Source organism: Ursus arctos, unplaced genomic scaffold (genome assembly GCF_023065955.2).
Source record: "Ursus arctos isolate Adak ecotype North America unplaced genomic scaffold, UrsArc2.0 scaffold_30, whole genome shotgun sequence".
Taxonomy (NCBI): domain Eukaryota; kingdom Metazoa; phylum Chordata; class Mammalia; order Carnivora; family Ursidae; genus Ursus; species Ursus arctos.
The window spans coordinates 20,681,971-20,698,335 of record NW_026622986.1 but is presented as its reverse complement, the minus strand read 5'-3'; the positions used below and the strand labels follow the sequence as shown (position 1 = coordinate 20,698,335).

The window sequence follows — 16,365 nt, the reverse complement described above, 5'->3', positions numbered from 1 at the left end:
TTTCTATTTCTTCTTGATTCCATTTTGGTAGGTTATATGTTTCTAGGAATTTATCCATTTTTTCTAGGTTGTCCAATTTGTTGCCATATGATTTTTTTATATTCTCTTATAATCCTTCATATTTCTGTGGTATCAGTTGTTATTTCTCCTCATTCATTTCTGATTTTTTTTTAAATTTGAGTATTTGAGTTCTTTCTCTCTCTCTCTTTTTTTTTTAAGAGTCTCACTAAAGGTTTACCAGTTTTGTTGATCTTTTCAAAGAACTAGCCACTGCTTTCATTGATCTGTTCTATTGGTTTTATATTTTCTATTTTGTTTATTTCTGCCTTAATATTTATTATTTCCTTCCTTTTACTGGTTTTGGTTTCCTTCATTTTTACTGGTTTACTGTTTCTTCTTCTTTTTCTTGTTCCTTTAGGTGTAAGGTTTGGTTATTTATTTGAGATTTCTCATGCTTCTTGAGGTAGGCCTGTATTGCTATAAAATTCCCTCTTAGAACAGCTTTTGCTGCATCCCAAATATTTTGGACCATTCTGTTTTCATTTTCATTTGTCTCCATGCCCTTTTTTATTTCCCCTTTGATTTCTTGGCTGATCCATTCATTGTTTAATAGCATGTTATTTAGTCTCCATGAATTTGTGCTCTTTCCAGATTTGTTCTTGTGGTTGATTTCTACTTTCATAGCGTTCAGAAAATATGCATGGTATGACTTCTATCTTTTTATATTTGTTGAGACTTCTTTAGTGTTTATATGTAACCCATCCTAGAGAATGTTCCATGTGCACTTGCAAAAAATATATATTCTGCTATTTTAGGATAGAATGTTCTGAATATATGTTAGCTCCAGCTGGTTCAGTGTGTCAATCAAAGTCACTATTTGAAAATCCTTGTTGATTTTCTGTTTTGATCATCTGTCTGCTTATGTAGGTCGGGTGTTACAGTCCCCTACTATTTTTGTATTACTATCAATTACTTCCTTTATGTTTGTTATTAACGGTTTTATGCATTTGGATGGTCCTATAGTGGGTGCATAAATATTTACAATTGTTATATCATCTTGTTGGATTGCCCCCTTAAAGATGTTACAGTGTCCTTCTTTGTCTCTTGTCACAGTCTCTGTTTTAAAGTCATATTATCTGATGTTAAGTATTGTTACCCTGGCTTTCTTTTCAAATCCATTTGCATGATAAATGTTTCTCCATTCTTTTACTTTCAAAGAGTAAGAGAAAAGAGAAACAGAGAAGAACTACAAAACAACCGTAAAATGAGTAACAAAATGGTAACCCTTAACTAACTGAGCCACCCAGGGGCCCCTCTGATTGGTTCTTTTTTATGTTTTCTATCTCTTTCTTAAGGGTCTCACTGATGTCCTTCACTCTTTTCTCAAGTCCTGTGAGTATCTTTATGACTATCACTTTCTATTCCATCCGGCATATTACTTATCCCCATTTGCTTAGATCTCTTACTGTGATTTTTGTCCTGTTCTTTCATTTGGGTCATATTCCCCTGTCTCCTCATATTGTCTAACTCTCTGTGTCTGTTTCTGTGTGTTAGGAAAGTGAGCTACATCTCCTGCCTTTGAAAGTAGTGGCCTTATGAAGAAGAGGTCCTGGAGTGCCCTGCAGTGCAGTGGCCCTTGTCCAGTAGAACCTGGCACTTCAGGGGAGTCTCCTATGTCTGTTGCATGCACCCTGCTGCACTGTGTTTCATGTATATTTGTTGATACAGATGTTTGATTATTTATTTGGGGGATACTGTCTTGTAGTCAGTACCTTCTACCAGAAGGTACATACCATCTAGTTGTGTCTCTCTTTTTAGGAAGTCATACAATGTTGATAATTGTGTAGATTGATTACTTACAGCTTATGAAATGGAGTTCTTCTAATTTACTAATTTATTCTTCATTTATTAGTGTAATAATTCTGTAATGGAAAACCTCCCCTCATCACAATTTCACTTTACTGTGGTTCTTAAAATAAGAATAAATTCTTGATTTTTAATTTAGCACTTTTCAAAATGATAACATTTCCTTGCATCCTTCAAAGAAGAACCATGAACTTTCCTTTTTATATCATTTTGATTTCAAATCTCTCAATCTTTTGTCATTATTATCCTAATTAGTGCTCAAATTGTTCCCTTTTTGACCAGTGGGATCATGATCAAGTTGGCTGCTAAGTCCTTTTGACAAAACTCATGACATTTTCTATCTTCCTTGCTGTCTAGTATAAGATATTCCAAGTTTATCTTGTACATTTCCTGTACAGACTCGGAATCAATTTTTCTCCAAATACTTTTTTATCTTTTTTAAAAAGATTTTATTTATTCATTTGACACAGAGAGAGCGTGCACAAGCATGGCAGGGAGGGGCAGAGGGAGAGGGAGAAAGACATTTCCTGCTACATTTATTTTTAGGCTTTTAGCTTTCTTCTTGGTTGTCTTAAATAAAGTTCTTTCTTTCATTATCTCTTCTAACTGGTTCTTTGTATATACCAAGGGTTTTAATTTCTATAGACTAATTTTATAACCTCCTCCATTATTAAATTTTTATTTTATTTTTGCATTTTTTAATGGTTTTCAGGTATATATAATCATATTATCTCGAAATAGATGTAGCTTTGTCTCTTGCTTTCCAATTCTTGTATCTCTGTTTTCTTTCTTATCTAGTTATGTTGGTTGATAACCCCAATATAATGGTAAATAGTACCAACGACAGACTGCATCCTTATCATGTTTCTGACTTTGAAAGAAAAGCCTGTAGTGTTTCCTCATTGAGTTTAGAGAATAAGTGAGAAAAATATAAATTTGTCTTTTTTATTAGCCCACATACTTACCCTTCTTGTGCTCTTCCTTTCTTCCTATATAGATTCATCTTACCATTTAGATCATTTATTTTCAGCCTGAAGAACTTCATTTAGTATTTCTTATAAGACAAGTCTTCTCTCAATGAATTCTCTCATTTATTGTTTATCTGGGAATGATTTTATTTCACCATTATGTCTGAAGAATTGTTTTGCTGGATATAAAATTCTTGATTGGCAGTCTTTTCTTTTAGCACTGGGAGTATAACATCCGCTACTTTCTGGTCTCTGTTGTTCAGATGGGAAGTCAGGTACTATTTGTATTGATGGATCCCTGTATGTGATGAGTCATTTTTCTTTGCTGTTTTCAAGATTTATCTTTTTCTTTGACTTTCATCAATTTTGCCTCAATGTATCTGGGTGTGGATCTTCTTATATTTATCCTACTTGACGTTTGCTAAACTTCTTGAACATGTAGAATAAGTTTTTAACATCCAATTTGGATAATTTTGACATTATTTTTTCCAACATTTTTTCTGTAGCTTTCTCTTCTGTGGTCGTTATTACGTATAGGTTGGTATACTTGCTGTTGTCCTGTACGTCTCTCAATTTGTTCTTTTTTAAAAAATCTTTTTCCCCCTCATTCGTCAGACTGGATTATTTCTATTAATCTATCTCCATTTTCAGTAATTCTTCCTTTTACTATTTCAAATATGCTGTTGAGTTCCTCTAGTGATTATTTTTCATTTCACTTATTGTATTCAACACCAGAATTTCCATTTGGACTTTTATATAATTTTGAATTTATTTCTTCTATTTGCTGACTTATTATTGTCACACTTTAATTCTTTAAATATGATTGCCTTTAGTTCCTTAAGCTCACTTATAATAGCTGCTTTGAAGTCTTTTTCTGCTAAATCCAACACCTGGGAATACTCAGAGACCTGTTTATTTACTGCTTTCCTCCCTGATTCTGGGTTACACTTTCCCTTTTTTTTTTTTTTTTTTGCAAGTCTTGTATTTTTTTTTTCACTGAAAGCCAGTCATTTAAAATGAAATATTGTAATAACTCTAGTTTGTAATTTCTCCTGTCCTTGATGATAACATTCAGGAAAATACCAGGGACATTGTCTTCACAAATGAGAAGATGGATAAATCCAAAGAAATTCACCATTATATTTTATTATTCTCTGTATCAATTTTAAAAGCCTAGAGCTCTACTAAGGGAAACTAAACTGTAATCTATAAACTGGCAACCATACCACAGTAGCATTAGAAAACAAAGTCAGATGTCTCTACAATCTCAGATCCCTTTTATTTCCTTTCTTGTTTCTGTATAAACAGACCCTTAAAAGGAAAATAATTTTATTGACTTAATCAAAGGAAAGTTATAGTTAATCTAAGGATATCTGTAGTACCTCAAGGAAATAAATTTCCCAAGGATTAGGCCAGTTCTCTTTTGTTTGCATTTTTTTAATATTTTTATTTATTTTTATTTTTATTTTTTTATTTAATGATTTTTTATTATATTATGTTAGTCACCGTACAGTACATCCCCGGTTTCCGATGTAAAGTTCGATGATTCATTAGTTGCGTATAACACCCAGTGCACCATGCAATACGTGCCCTCCTTACTACCCATCACCGGTCTATCCCATTCTCCCACCCCCCTCCTAGAAAAAGAAATAGTTGGCTCAAGAGAAGGTATCTCTTTGGAGGAATTGCCCATTGTATCATCTCTAGGAGATAAAAATGGTGGGAACATCTTTGCCAGGCTGATTTAGCCCCAAAGCTTAGTCAAACTCTTGTGAGGCAATCAATATTCACATGAAGTATAAATGTTCTTCTATTATTGTTCAGAGTAACATCCTGACTTTTCATTAGAACCAAATTTTTTAGCAAAGTTATCTATGTTGTGGCCATAAGAAATTGTTATTATCCTGAGATTTGACTTATCTTTATTTTATGTGACGCCAGACTTTGTGTGAAATTTCTAGAACTAGACCAACTCCTCAACACTCTCTGGACCAAAAGAACCTGTATCAGAAAAGATAAAATCCACCAACTGCGAAGGAAACAAAACAACCTAACAATCTATGATTGGGGCTACCCTAATCTATCTGTATCCACGGGCCAGGGGACAAATGATGTTTCAGCTTCTTGGGATGAGGTATGGTCATTATTCTTATACCATCAGTTGCTACTGTCAAAGTTGTGAAAGTTCTACAAGAGTTGTGGAAAATTTAAAGGATAATGTGTATTTCCTTAAATGTAAAAATATTCTATTTCTACAGAGTGGTCATGGGTTTTTTCTTCTACAAATAGATCTCTGTAGACATAAACGTGAGGTCAAGATACGTAGGAAAAACATATATAATTATTTGTGCATTCAATATAGACATACGGGAGATATACGTATATATATAAAACTCTTTCCTCCCTTATGTCTATATTGAATGCACAAATAATTCTTTCAGCAAACATACTGAGCATTTACTATGTGCCCACCATCATGGGCATTAGGGATACAGTGAGGAACAAAAATAGGCACAACTCCTTTGGAGCTTACAAGGTCGTAGGGTGATACAGACATTACATATATACTTACAGTGACGAATGAACGCTTTAAACATAGATTAGGTTATGAAAAGCTTACTTTGATCTGTGAGTAACAGAGAAATATTTGTATAGTAGGTAGTACTGAGAAGTTTTTTGAGAAAAGGTGATATAGGAGCTAACAAACATACCTGCTTTTTCCTAAAGCTGTGCTCCAAAGTACATTCACTAGTCGATCTTAATGCTCCTTGAAACGGGGTGCTATGGTCAAGTTGGGTCTGGGAAATAGTAGAAATGCACATTGCCCTGTAGCATAGTAAGTTATCTGGGGAGGTCCTTCAGCAAATAAACTTCTTTAATCTTATTGAATCCAGCATTTCTCAAACTTTGACTACAGAATTCTTCCCAAGCCTAACTGTTTAAGATCCTGATAAACTGATGTTCCATGAACATGGCTTATGTTTATTGAGGATATACAATGTATCAGACATAGCACCATCTCGCCTGCATAGCCTCATTTAATTATTATCACAACTATATGAGGTTAGGGTACATTATTCCATACTACAGATGAGGAAATTGAGACATGGAACTAATAAATAATTGCTTCAGTTCTCAGAAACTAGGACATACACATAGTTTGTCTAATAACATATTCTGTGCTCTTAATAGCTGTGCTATTGTTTGGGAAATGTTGATTTAAATAAAATTATTTTTGTTATTTGTATCTTAGGTGAGCAAAGTACTGTACCTTAAAAGGGCAGAAACCCTTACAGATTCTTAACCATGCAGAATGTTGTTCCTGTGAGTTATGTATACATGATTGGGCAGTATCCTATATCCCCCTCCCTCCCCCGAAGTTTGTATCTCTTAATCTCCTTCATCTATTCTGCCCAACCCTCCCCTCTGGCAGCCACTAGTTGGTTCTCCATATTTATGAGTCTGTTTCTCTTTTTTTGTTGTTGTTTGCTTGTTTTGATTTTAGACAAAAATAGATTATTAATTAGAATATTAGATTTTTTAAAAAGTAGATTTCTGTTACTTCCGTATATATGATAAAGATACGATATAAATAAATATATATGACATAAAGACATGTATTCACATTGATTCTTTCAAACTCATGCTAATTGTATTCAACTCATAGTGAAGAGAGCTGATGCCTATGTTAATCTTTGTCGAATCTTCTTAGATGCTTCATCAGGGCTGGCTTTTAGGAAGGGAGCAAATTTGCCTCATGAGACCTTATCTTCATAAAGAATGAAAATTGTTTCTTAAAATTTACGATCTGTCTACTTAAGGCATGTGACTTCTAAGAACAGTAATAGTCATTTCCTTGTGCTAAGAATGCAAATGGCTCTTCTCTGTCCCAACATGTCACTTTCCTCGTGATTCTTTTTTTTTTTTTTTTAAAGATTTTATTTATTTATTTGACAGAGATAGAGACAGCCAGCGAGAGAGGGAACACAAGCAGGGGGAATGGGAGAGGAAGAAGCAGGCTCCTAGCGGAAGAGCCTGATGCGGGGCTCGATCCCAGAACGCCGGGATCACGCCCCGAGCCGAAGGCAGACGCTTAACCGCTGTGCCACCCAGGCGCCCCTTTCCTCGTGATTCTTGATAGGACCCTAAGATAGACCAGACCTGAAGATCCTGCCTATGTTATTTAGACCAGTGGTTCTCAAAGTGTTGTACTTGGGAACTCCTTCGAAATGCAAATTCTCAGATCCCACCCCAGCATCTGCTGAATCATAAACTCTGAAAGTAGAGCCCAGCGTTCTTTTAACAAGCCCTCCAAATGATTCTCAAAACTAAAGTTCATGAACTACTGTTTTAGAATATGTTTATAAAGTTACCATAGAAGTCTGATGACATCAAAACAAGGACACACATATATCGAAGTTTTATGCAAAAGAATAAAGACATTGTAAAGGTTATTGGCTGGGTAATCTAAATTTTCATCCGTTTTGTTCTTTATTAAACACATTTGGGGTTTCAGATTTATAGAATATAATGAATCACCATTAAGGACGTTTGTGTTAGTGACTTCAGAAGAAATTTAAAACAAACAAATGACCTAAATAGCACAGGAATAGCAAATAAAGATCAGGGCACAGAAGCTTCTAATAGAATATCCGTACTGCAGGAGAAGGTAGTCGAAGACCAGAAGGCTTCAGTTTCTTGGCAGTGAACTGGTGAAAGATGCATGACATTCTGTTCATGTTTGTCTCTGCACTGCTTTACTTACCAGTCAAGCACTTTTCAATGAGAATGTTTATTACAAAGGATTCATCATCAAAAGTCTGTTGCCAGTTTCCCTTTGTTGTTGTCAGTATTTTTAATGGCGAAGTAATTATATTCCATTAGTAACAAATGGTGCAAATTTGTGTCTTTGGCACAAATTATTTTGACAAAGGGAAAAAGAAAAACCCAAGTTTAACTTTCTGTTGTTGCTTTTTTGTAGTAGAAACCTTTTGGAGTTTTGCCCAGTCCTTTTCTGAGAAATGCCTTCCTCACCCACAGGCGTGAGGCTGGCAGCCATGTCTGAACAGTATGATTCCACCTCCTCTCTCGTGGGCAATACTGATTGAACCGAGGGACGTCTGACCCGAGAGAGCCCGTCTGTGGCTTTGCTGAAGCAATCCGATCTGTCGGGACTTGCAGACTCAACGCAGTCTTGGGTTTGTGGGCTGAGAGGTCGCTTCAGCGTTGGGGCTTATATGGCCGTGTGTTTACTAAAGGAGAGAACACTGGACCGCGAAAGGAAATAGATATATGCAGCAGGAAACAGGAGAAAATACTTGGCTCCAAAGACACAGAGACAGAAACATCTTTGGTTCTGATTTTCTAGCTTCAAGTTGAGTTCCTTTTGAGGTGTGGCTACCTTTTCAATCTCAGAGATCCTTAGCGTCCTTCCAGTACCATCTCCTCTTGGTTCTCACTGATTTGAATGGGTTCTCTTCCCTGCAACCAAACATCTCCTGATCGGGATAAAACGTTTTTTTTTTTTTTTTAAAGATTTTATTTATTTATTCAACAGAGACAGAGACAGCCAGCGAGAGAGGGAACACAAGCAGGGGGAGTGGGAGAGGAAGAAGCAGGCTCATAGCAGAGGAGCCTGATGTGGGGCTCGATCCCATAACGCCAGGATCACGCCCTGAGCCGAAGGCAGACGCTTAACCGCTGTGCCACCCAGGCGCCCCGGGATAAAACGTTTTTTATTCGTGGATTCATCCCCCCAAAAATGTATGTGGGGAAAACCCAGCAAATATGTCATCATTTTCTGATCAGCACTGTGCTTTTGTTAAAAATCCCTACATTCTCCAGCAGAGCAAATCCCACACGCTGGGTAAATCACTGGTTCTCTTCAAATACCTTATTGATCGTGACTGAAGCTCGCAGACATTGCACTAGGGTTTGCTTCCACCATTTGTGCTCATGGAACTATAGACACATTAAAACTTCTAAATGTAATTTTTGATACACAAAATCAGCCCTGAACACTTCTGCACAAATTCCTTGTGGCAATTTGGAGAGCCCTGTTGCATTTGTGGTTTATCTGTAATCCTTATCTCTTATGAATATGTCTGTACAACAAAGAAAAACTGCAAGGATTTAGAGAAGCAGCAGTGCACAATAATAAGGATTTCAACAGTTTTTGTGGAGAAGGGAGGTCAGGCACAAAGGTATCCACATTATTTAGTGTTTACACACATGCTGGTTGACACAGCATTCACTTTTTAAAATATTTACTTTTATTGCTTTTGAAAATACATGTTGCCTACACAGGCTGTTCAATCAGAGAATATTAAAGACAATGATCTCGTTACCTCCGAGCTCCTGTTTATCTTATGAAATCTCGACTTTGTTGAGACAAAGCTATCCCCACTGAAAAGAAAAAAAAGGAAAGCATCAAGGCTGCCTTAGAAGGCTGGTAATAAAACCATTCAACGTGTTGTAAAATACCGTCCATGTTTCCAGGAAAGGAGGAAGGGTGCAAAACTCATACTACATGATACTCAAAATGAAAGTGAGATCAGAGGTTTAAAATAATCCTTGGAAATTATGCATGCACAAAAGATTGCGGGGGAAAACATGTAGCAATGGCTTCTGGTGTCCTGTTTAGCCATTCTGTTTAGCTCTGACTTCTCAGGAATGGCAATCGATGGGAAATTTGTTTGCTGAGATTAGTAACGATGTTTTCCCCCTACAGCCTTGCTTCTCTGCGGGGCAGCTGGCAGAGATATTTCTGCAGAACAGCCTTTCACCCATTTCCAAGGAAGACTTTAAACGAATGAGTCCGGGAATCATCCAGCAATTACTCAGCTGCTCTTGCCAGCTCCCTGAGAACCAACAAGCAAAGCTGCCACCCACCACTCTGGAGAGTAAGTTGTGCTTCTTCCCTGGGAAAGTTAGTGCACATAATGTAATAACAGTGACCGTAGGATACGTATTATATACCAGGCGCTATTCTCAGCATTTTACGTTTCTCAACTCATTCAATCCTCACAACACCACCATGAGCTAGACACTATTATTGTCCCCATTTTACAGATAAAGAAACAGGCACCTAGAAGTTAAGTGACTTGCCCAAGGACACACAGCTGGTAAGGGATGAAGTCTGGATTTAAAACCCGGCAAGCTGGCCCCAGAGTCCTTGCTGTCAGCCACTATGCTACATTACCTTTCATTGAATATTTTCTATTTTATATGTAAGTTACAGAAATTGATTTTATCCTCTCTATTGGACTCAGTCATGGACCAACTTCAAAGTTTCTAGTTGAGAAGTGGCATGGTATAAGAGAAAAACATTAGCGATGGGACCAGAGATGTAAAGTTGAGTCCTGCTTTCTAGCCTCAGCCAACTCAGTGGTCTTAAGCTCTCTTTATTTCCCTGAGCTTCCCATCCTTTCACACATTGTGATGCACTTAAAAAAACAAAGGCACGCTGGGGTAAACCAAAGAGCTCCTGTGGGGTGGAAGTGACCGTGGAGGGAGTTGCCAGCCTCCCAGAGCTGGCCGGCACCTGCAGGAAGTAAAGGCTGGATATTTGCCCTCACCTGTAACCCCCTGATTCACTACAGTAGGTGAGCTCCGCTATAACGCTTCCCAGGGAGGCTGTAAGTTTCAAATGGGATAATGTGTACAAACATATGTTCTGTAACGGAAAGCACTGTATGTTTATAAGAAGAAGAAATCGTGGCCAAAAATATCCATGATGGATAGCAAAAATGTGACAGTTAACACAAGCACGCTTTAACTATTACCAGTGATCTGAGGGCCTTATGCAGGCTTTTTCAGAGCATTTTCTTTCTCTTTGAGACAGTCTTGCAATGCCCATCAGGGATGAACTGTCCAGCTACGCACTTCTAACACACTGGGAATTCTGCAGCATTAAGTGGTTCATTTGAAGATTTTATGTGAACAAAAACCTTCCAGACCTACATATCTAAGACTCCACGTTCACTGAAGGGAAAAAAGCTTCATTAAACCTGTAAAACAAAATAATTCAGCACCTGGTGGTCAGCGATAGCTCAGAAATGGAGAAGGGGGACAGACCGTGGCACCTAGGAGCCTCCATGAACATATTTACATGCCCCCCCCCACTTGCCCTGGGCAGAGTATCTGCTACATACGGGCACCCGGGAAATAGCTTTCTGAACTGAAGATCTGTGAGAAATGTGTATCTTTCTAATGAACACCTGGACTTTCTGCGGAATGGTCTTCCTGAGAACAATTCAGAGAAATCACACTTACCATAGAACCCAGAAAAGCATTACTGTGCTGAATTTAAAATGTTGCATTATGTAACTTAAGGGAAAGGTGTAAACAACGGAAAATGTGGGATGAAGACAGAGGCAGGGGAGATGTTAGGAAGAGCAGTGTTGTGTTGGAACCTGACCTCTAAGCACCACCTGCACGTGGGTTTCCAGGAAAGAGTGTTACGGCCATGTGTAAATCAGGTTCAGACTTGTTCAAGGGAGCTGCTCAAGAATGGCTAGGAATTTGGATGTGAGGGCTATCTGGCTGCAACATCTGTCAACCCGTTGATCGCCAGGGTTGATTCAGCTGATCTGGCTGGCTAGGCGGGTGTCCCCTTCCTCCCTCACCACTCCATGTGTGTCCCTCCCGAAGCTGCATGCTTGGTCGAAGAGGACGACCTTCCCCGATAGAGGAGGACCGTTCTTCGGTCAAGGGTATACCAGTAGTTGCGCTTCCCTGCTAGAACCTCCAAACAAGCTCTCAAGAATGGCTAGGAATTTAACGATGAGGTCAAGTTCTACTGTAATGATGGGAAACATTTATACAGAACCCGTCTGCAGGCTGCCTGACTCCAGTCGGGACACCATGACACCTCTGTGAGGACCTGGGGTGATGAGCAGAGTCCCGTGGCCATGAATGTCAGATTCTATGGTTTTCAGGCTCTCTTTGCCTCACGAGAGTGGGTGAAATCTGATTCACAGAGGACCTAAACAGATTTCTAAGCTCTCAAGTTAGGAAGGGTCCCTTCCCCTCCAAGGCCACACTGTAGTTGCCCTCAGGACAAAGGGAAGAGGAGTAGAAGAATAGGAAAGGACTGGAAAACTTTGCCTTTTGTCTGGGAAATGCCACACCTTAATTTATGCCTGTGAATCCTCAACATTCTCTGATCTTCTGTAGCTATCATAAAAATGTGGCAACTTTGAACTTTATTAGACATCCTTTGAATGTCTTTAATTTATGTATTCAGTGAGAAGAATGACATTCCAATATAGAGGCTGTTTGTGGAAGAGTGGGATATGAACCTTGGTTAAGTATCTCCAGGGATGTTTTTATAACATAGGTATTTTTATTAAGTCAGAACAAAATAAAACCTCTGGGTCTATGACCGTTCCAAACCATTTCTACTATTTACAAAAATTTTAACTGTGGTAAAAAATTGAAATTGAGATGAAATTTAACTATTCTTAAGTGTATAGTTCAATATTTTCACATTATTGTGCAATAAATTTCTAGAACTTTCTCATCTTGCAAAACCGTAACTCTATATCCATTGTACAACAACAGCCTTACAGAGGTTTCCTAGAAGTGAAGCATGGTGTTAAGAGTGGGAAAATTAAAATTTGAAAGCTTGTTGCCTCTTTTGAGTACATTGCTGACACTGTTTTAATATTAGACTCCTGTATAATTTAGAACTTATAATTCAATAAAAGTCCTCTTAAAAACACAAGATTATTACCATGTTGCCAGCTAGTATCATTAAGACAATAAAGGTTAACCTTTCAGAAAAGTACAAGAATGATAAGAATAGAATATTTCCTATTTTAACAAATTTTAAGATGGCCGTTTCTTAAAATCTACAATGGGCTTTAATTTAGTATGATAACTGAATTGTTGGATTTAACTTATTATCTGTAGTCACTAAAGGAAATGATGGTTTAATTTTGTAATTGCCTTCCTTCATTGTTTACAAATCAATTTGCTGTGGCTTATTAGTAATTTCTAAATAAGTAGAAGACAGAGTATTTGCTCTGAATGTTTGCAACCAAAGGAAAATGGTGGCCTGGAAAACTCTTTATCCCCAAATCATTTACACAGTTGACCCTTGAACAAGACGGGTTTGAATGGCACAAGTCCACTTATATGCAGATTTTTAAATACATATATACAGTACCGTACTGTAAATGTATTTTCTCTTATGATTTTCTTTTCTTTCTCTTTTTAATTTTTATTTTAAGTAGGCTCTATGCCCTACGTGGGGCTTGAACTCACGACCCTGAGATTAAGAGTCACCCGCTCAACCAACTGAGCCAGCCAGACATACCCTCTTACGATTTTCTTAATGACATTTTCTTTTCTCTAGCTTAACATTGTTCAAGGGTCAACTGTACTTGAAACTGAAAGCCATTTTCTCCACTCTCTTTTCATCTCTTTCCTTCTTTGCTGCTTCTTCCCTCATTCATGTTTGTTTTTGTTTGAGTAATCTTAAAAATTACACTTCCTGATTATCTTTTGAAAATTTAGAAACCTAGAAACATGGGATCAATTTAGAGGTTCTAAAACATGATTGCAATAATTTAAAATGTAGGCTGTCGAAATTCATATTAACAACTATTACGCATTCATTGATCAGCTCTTCCTAATACAAGCGCTCATTTTAGGCACTGAGAATAATAAACACTTTTGACATTATGAATAATTTTAAGAACTTTTGGAAGAAAGTAGTCATCTTGTACAGAAAGCAGCATAGGTCTTCGACGGCCCCAAACCCTGTGCTCCCTCTGCAACTCTGCTTCCTTGACTTCAGAAGGTTTAAACGGCATTAGAAGGAAATCATTACCAGTGTATGGCCGCAGATGTTGTGGTTTAAAGTGAGAGAAGTTAATTTCTTTGGCTAGGTCCTTGTTGCTGTAGTGATTTTAGTAGGGGGTAGTTGGGGTCACTTCAAAGTAACAAGGTTAATGGTGAAAGTCTTTTCATTCTTTTCCTTTAAAAATGAAGACCTTTTACGCACTCAAACGCTCACATAACAATCCATATCCCTATCAGCTGTATTGCAAGATGGATTTTTCTGGCATTTTCACTGGCTGGGGCACCACTGATCGGATGATGAGCTCTGACTGCTTTGCACTCTCTGTTTGGCTTAGAATATGGCTACAGCACAGCGGCCGTGGCCTTGCTCACACTGGGCTCCATGCTCGGGACGACGCTGATTCTATTCCACAGCTGTGAGGAGAACTACAGGCTTATTTTACAGCTCTTCGTGGGTCTGGCCGTCGGGACGCTTTCTGGGGACGCTCTGCTCCACCTTATCCCTCAGGTAGCTCTTGTCTGTTTTTCCATGGGGTGTTTCTCATTTCCATTTCCATTGAGTCACTGGAGGCAAAGTTTCACGGTGACTTGGCCAGTGTCTTCCTTGGAAATAAGTATCATTTCCCCAAAGCACTTACAGGGGAAATGAGAGAATCAATCCTTAGGTTCACCACGTATTATTCTTATTTTTGCAATAAACAAAAAACAGTAATCAGATGCAGATTCCCATTAAGAAAAACTCAGGAAGTATCCACTAATTATCTGTTAAATAAAAATGAATGGGCTGCGAGATGTTGTGCTGTTTTCTCCAATTGTCCCCAACGCTCATTGTCCCTTCTCTGCCCTCTCTGCTGTTTTTTTTCCTGCCCCAGAAGATGGCACCTCCTCAGCTTCCTTGTGGGCTGAATTGTTGTTTGGATTGAGCCAATGGGAGGCACAACAGAAAAGCGGAGGAGAGAGTAGCAGGGGTATTTCTTCCCCACGGGCTCCTGGCTCTGCACTTGCTCTAGAAGCAGCTGATTACCTACAGTACTACAGCTCCCTGGGAGCCCCCCCACCCCCACTCCACCTCCCCCTGAGCTGCAGAAACATTAGTTCCAACCCTTGCCCTTTCTGCCCTGAGCGTGAAAATGGTTTCCTAGGCCTGCTAGCTTCTGGGCGGCTCGTTGTCCCTTGTTCCTCCCCTTGCTGCCCACACCTCTGTCATCGCACCACCAGTAAGCTCTTTTCATTTGAACCATGAAAATGAATTTCTTTTTTGCCTACGAACATCTAGATTTTCCTTAAGGAAAGTGTAAGCCCCAGGAAGCTGGCTCTTTGCTGAATTCTTCTGAGGCTCTTTGTCAGATCTGAGATGCAAGAGTTCAGGCAGAAGGGGCTCCGATGAGGTTGTTTCTTCCCTCTGAGATCTCTTGGGATGGATAATGATGGGCAAATGAACCCCCCTCTTGCAAAGCCAGAGATGTTAAAAATTTCCACAGGCCTTTGGCAATTTCCTACAGGGTCACTCTTGTTGCTCAGAGGCTCAGTAATTATTAGATGTTCTGAAAATCACAAAGTGAGCATTGGAAAATGAAACCATTATTTGTTTTAATTTCCCTTGTAATCTAATTTTCTGGAAATATTTCAGGGCTTATTGGCTTGAGGCAGTGGACAAGGCCTTTTCCTAGGTCCCTTTAGTGGTTGCAGAGCTGCTCACTGCCGAGGATTCTGCAAAACAGCAAAGGCTTCCTAACCTCCCCCAATGGGGGCATGCGGCTCTGGGCAGCAGGCATGGACTTGGGGGGGTGGGGGTGGCGGTGTCTACTGCAGAGACGTGTTCCAGACTGGAGCTTAAAAGATTAGCTAGGTTTCATGAAAATTAGAAGGCGACTGTTTCATTTGAGGGAAAAGATATGGACAAAGGTTACTGGGGAAAGGAAGAAAGGTGCAGTACAAGTGTTTAGAAAGCTGGAAAAATCAGTGGCTCCTGACCGTGATCTGTGGCTGGTGGTCACAGGGCTGCACAGAAACGAGAAAAATACGACTGTCTTGAGTTTCTTTTTTCCACTAGCAAAATGTATTCAACTTAAAGGTTTACATTTTATTCTGAGATTGTGGGGTTTCTGCTTTGTTTTGTAACCTTACCGTGTCCATTATTTTATGAAATAATAGTAATCACTAATATTAGATGGGTCTCCTTTAATGTCTTTACCAGAAGGAAAAGTTGAGTAACATATATTGGTTTTTAGTTATGTTCATAAACTCAATGTATATACCTGGATACATATGTACGCTCACACATGCACTCATGTGTATACGTCTATGCACACTTACATGCATGTACGTATGAACACATATAGGTACAGAATGGATGCATACAATTTCTTTTTCCTTTTTTTACTTTGGTGGTCAGTAACATCCTAAATGTAGAAACCACTGGCTGTTTCCCAAACTGCCTTCTCCTGGGGAGGGAATATGATACATGCTGATTTACTAGCTCACAAGAAATCATGAGGTCAACCAATGGGGTGAGTCAACTAGAGGAAAATTCCTAATGCATTTCCTGTATCCTTTTGTTTCCCAGAGAGCTGACAGTGTTGCTGGGTAGACAGTGTACACTCCATGGAAGAAGTCATTCAGGCAGATTTCTCACTTATCTGAACATTTATTAAAAGTTTTCTTTAATTGCAGTGGGGCATGGGGGGAATGAACCTTGAATGAAATGTATCTTTATGTTTCT

General features: G+C 38.6%; 1 protein-coding gene across 2 annotated transcripts in view; it reads left to right on the top strand.

The window, feature by feature from the left end:
- SLC39A12 (solute carrier family 39 member 12) overlaps positions 1-16,365 on the top strand; it is a 73,963-nt gene that overhangs the window by 16,844 nt on the left and 40,754 nt on the right. For both annotated transcript variants that reach the window (XM_026478990.4, XM_026478988.4), the window contains exons 4-6: positions 4,796-4,968; positions 9,565-9,736; positions 13,979-14,151. In XM_026478990.4, coding sequence (XP_026334775.1) covers positions 4,796-4,968; positions 9,565-9,736; positions 13,979-14,151 — 518 coding nt within the window. The remainder of the gene's footprint in view (positions 1-4,795; positions 4,969-9,564; positions 9,737-13,978; positions 14,152-16,365) is intronic.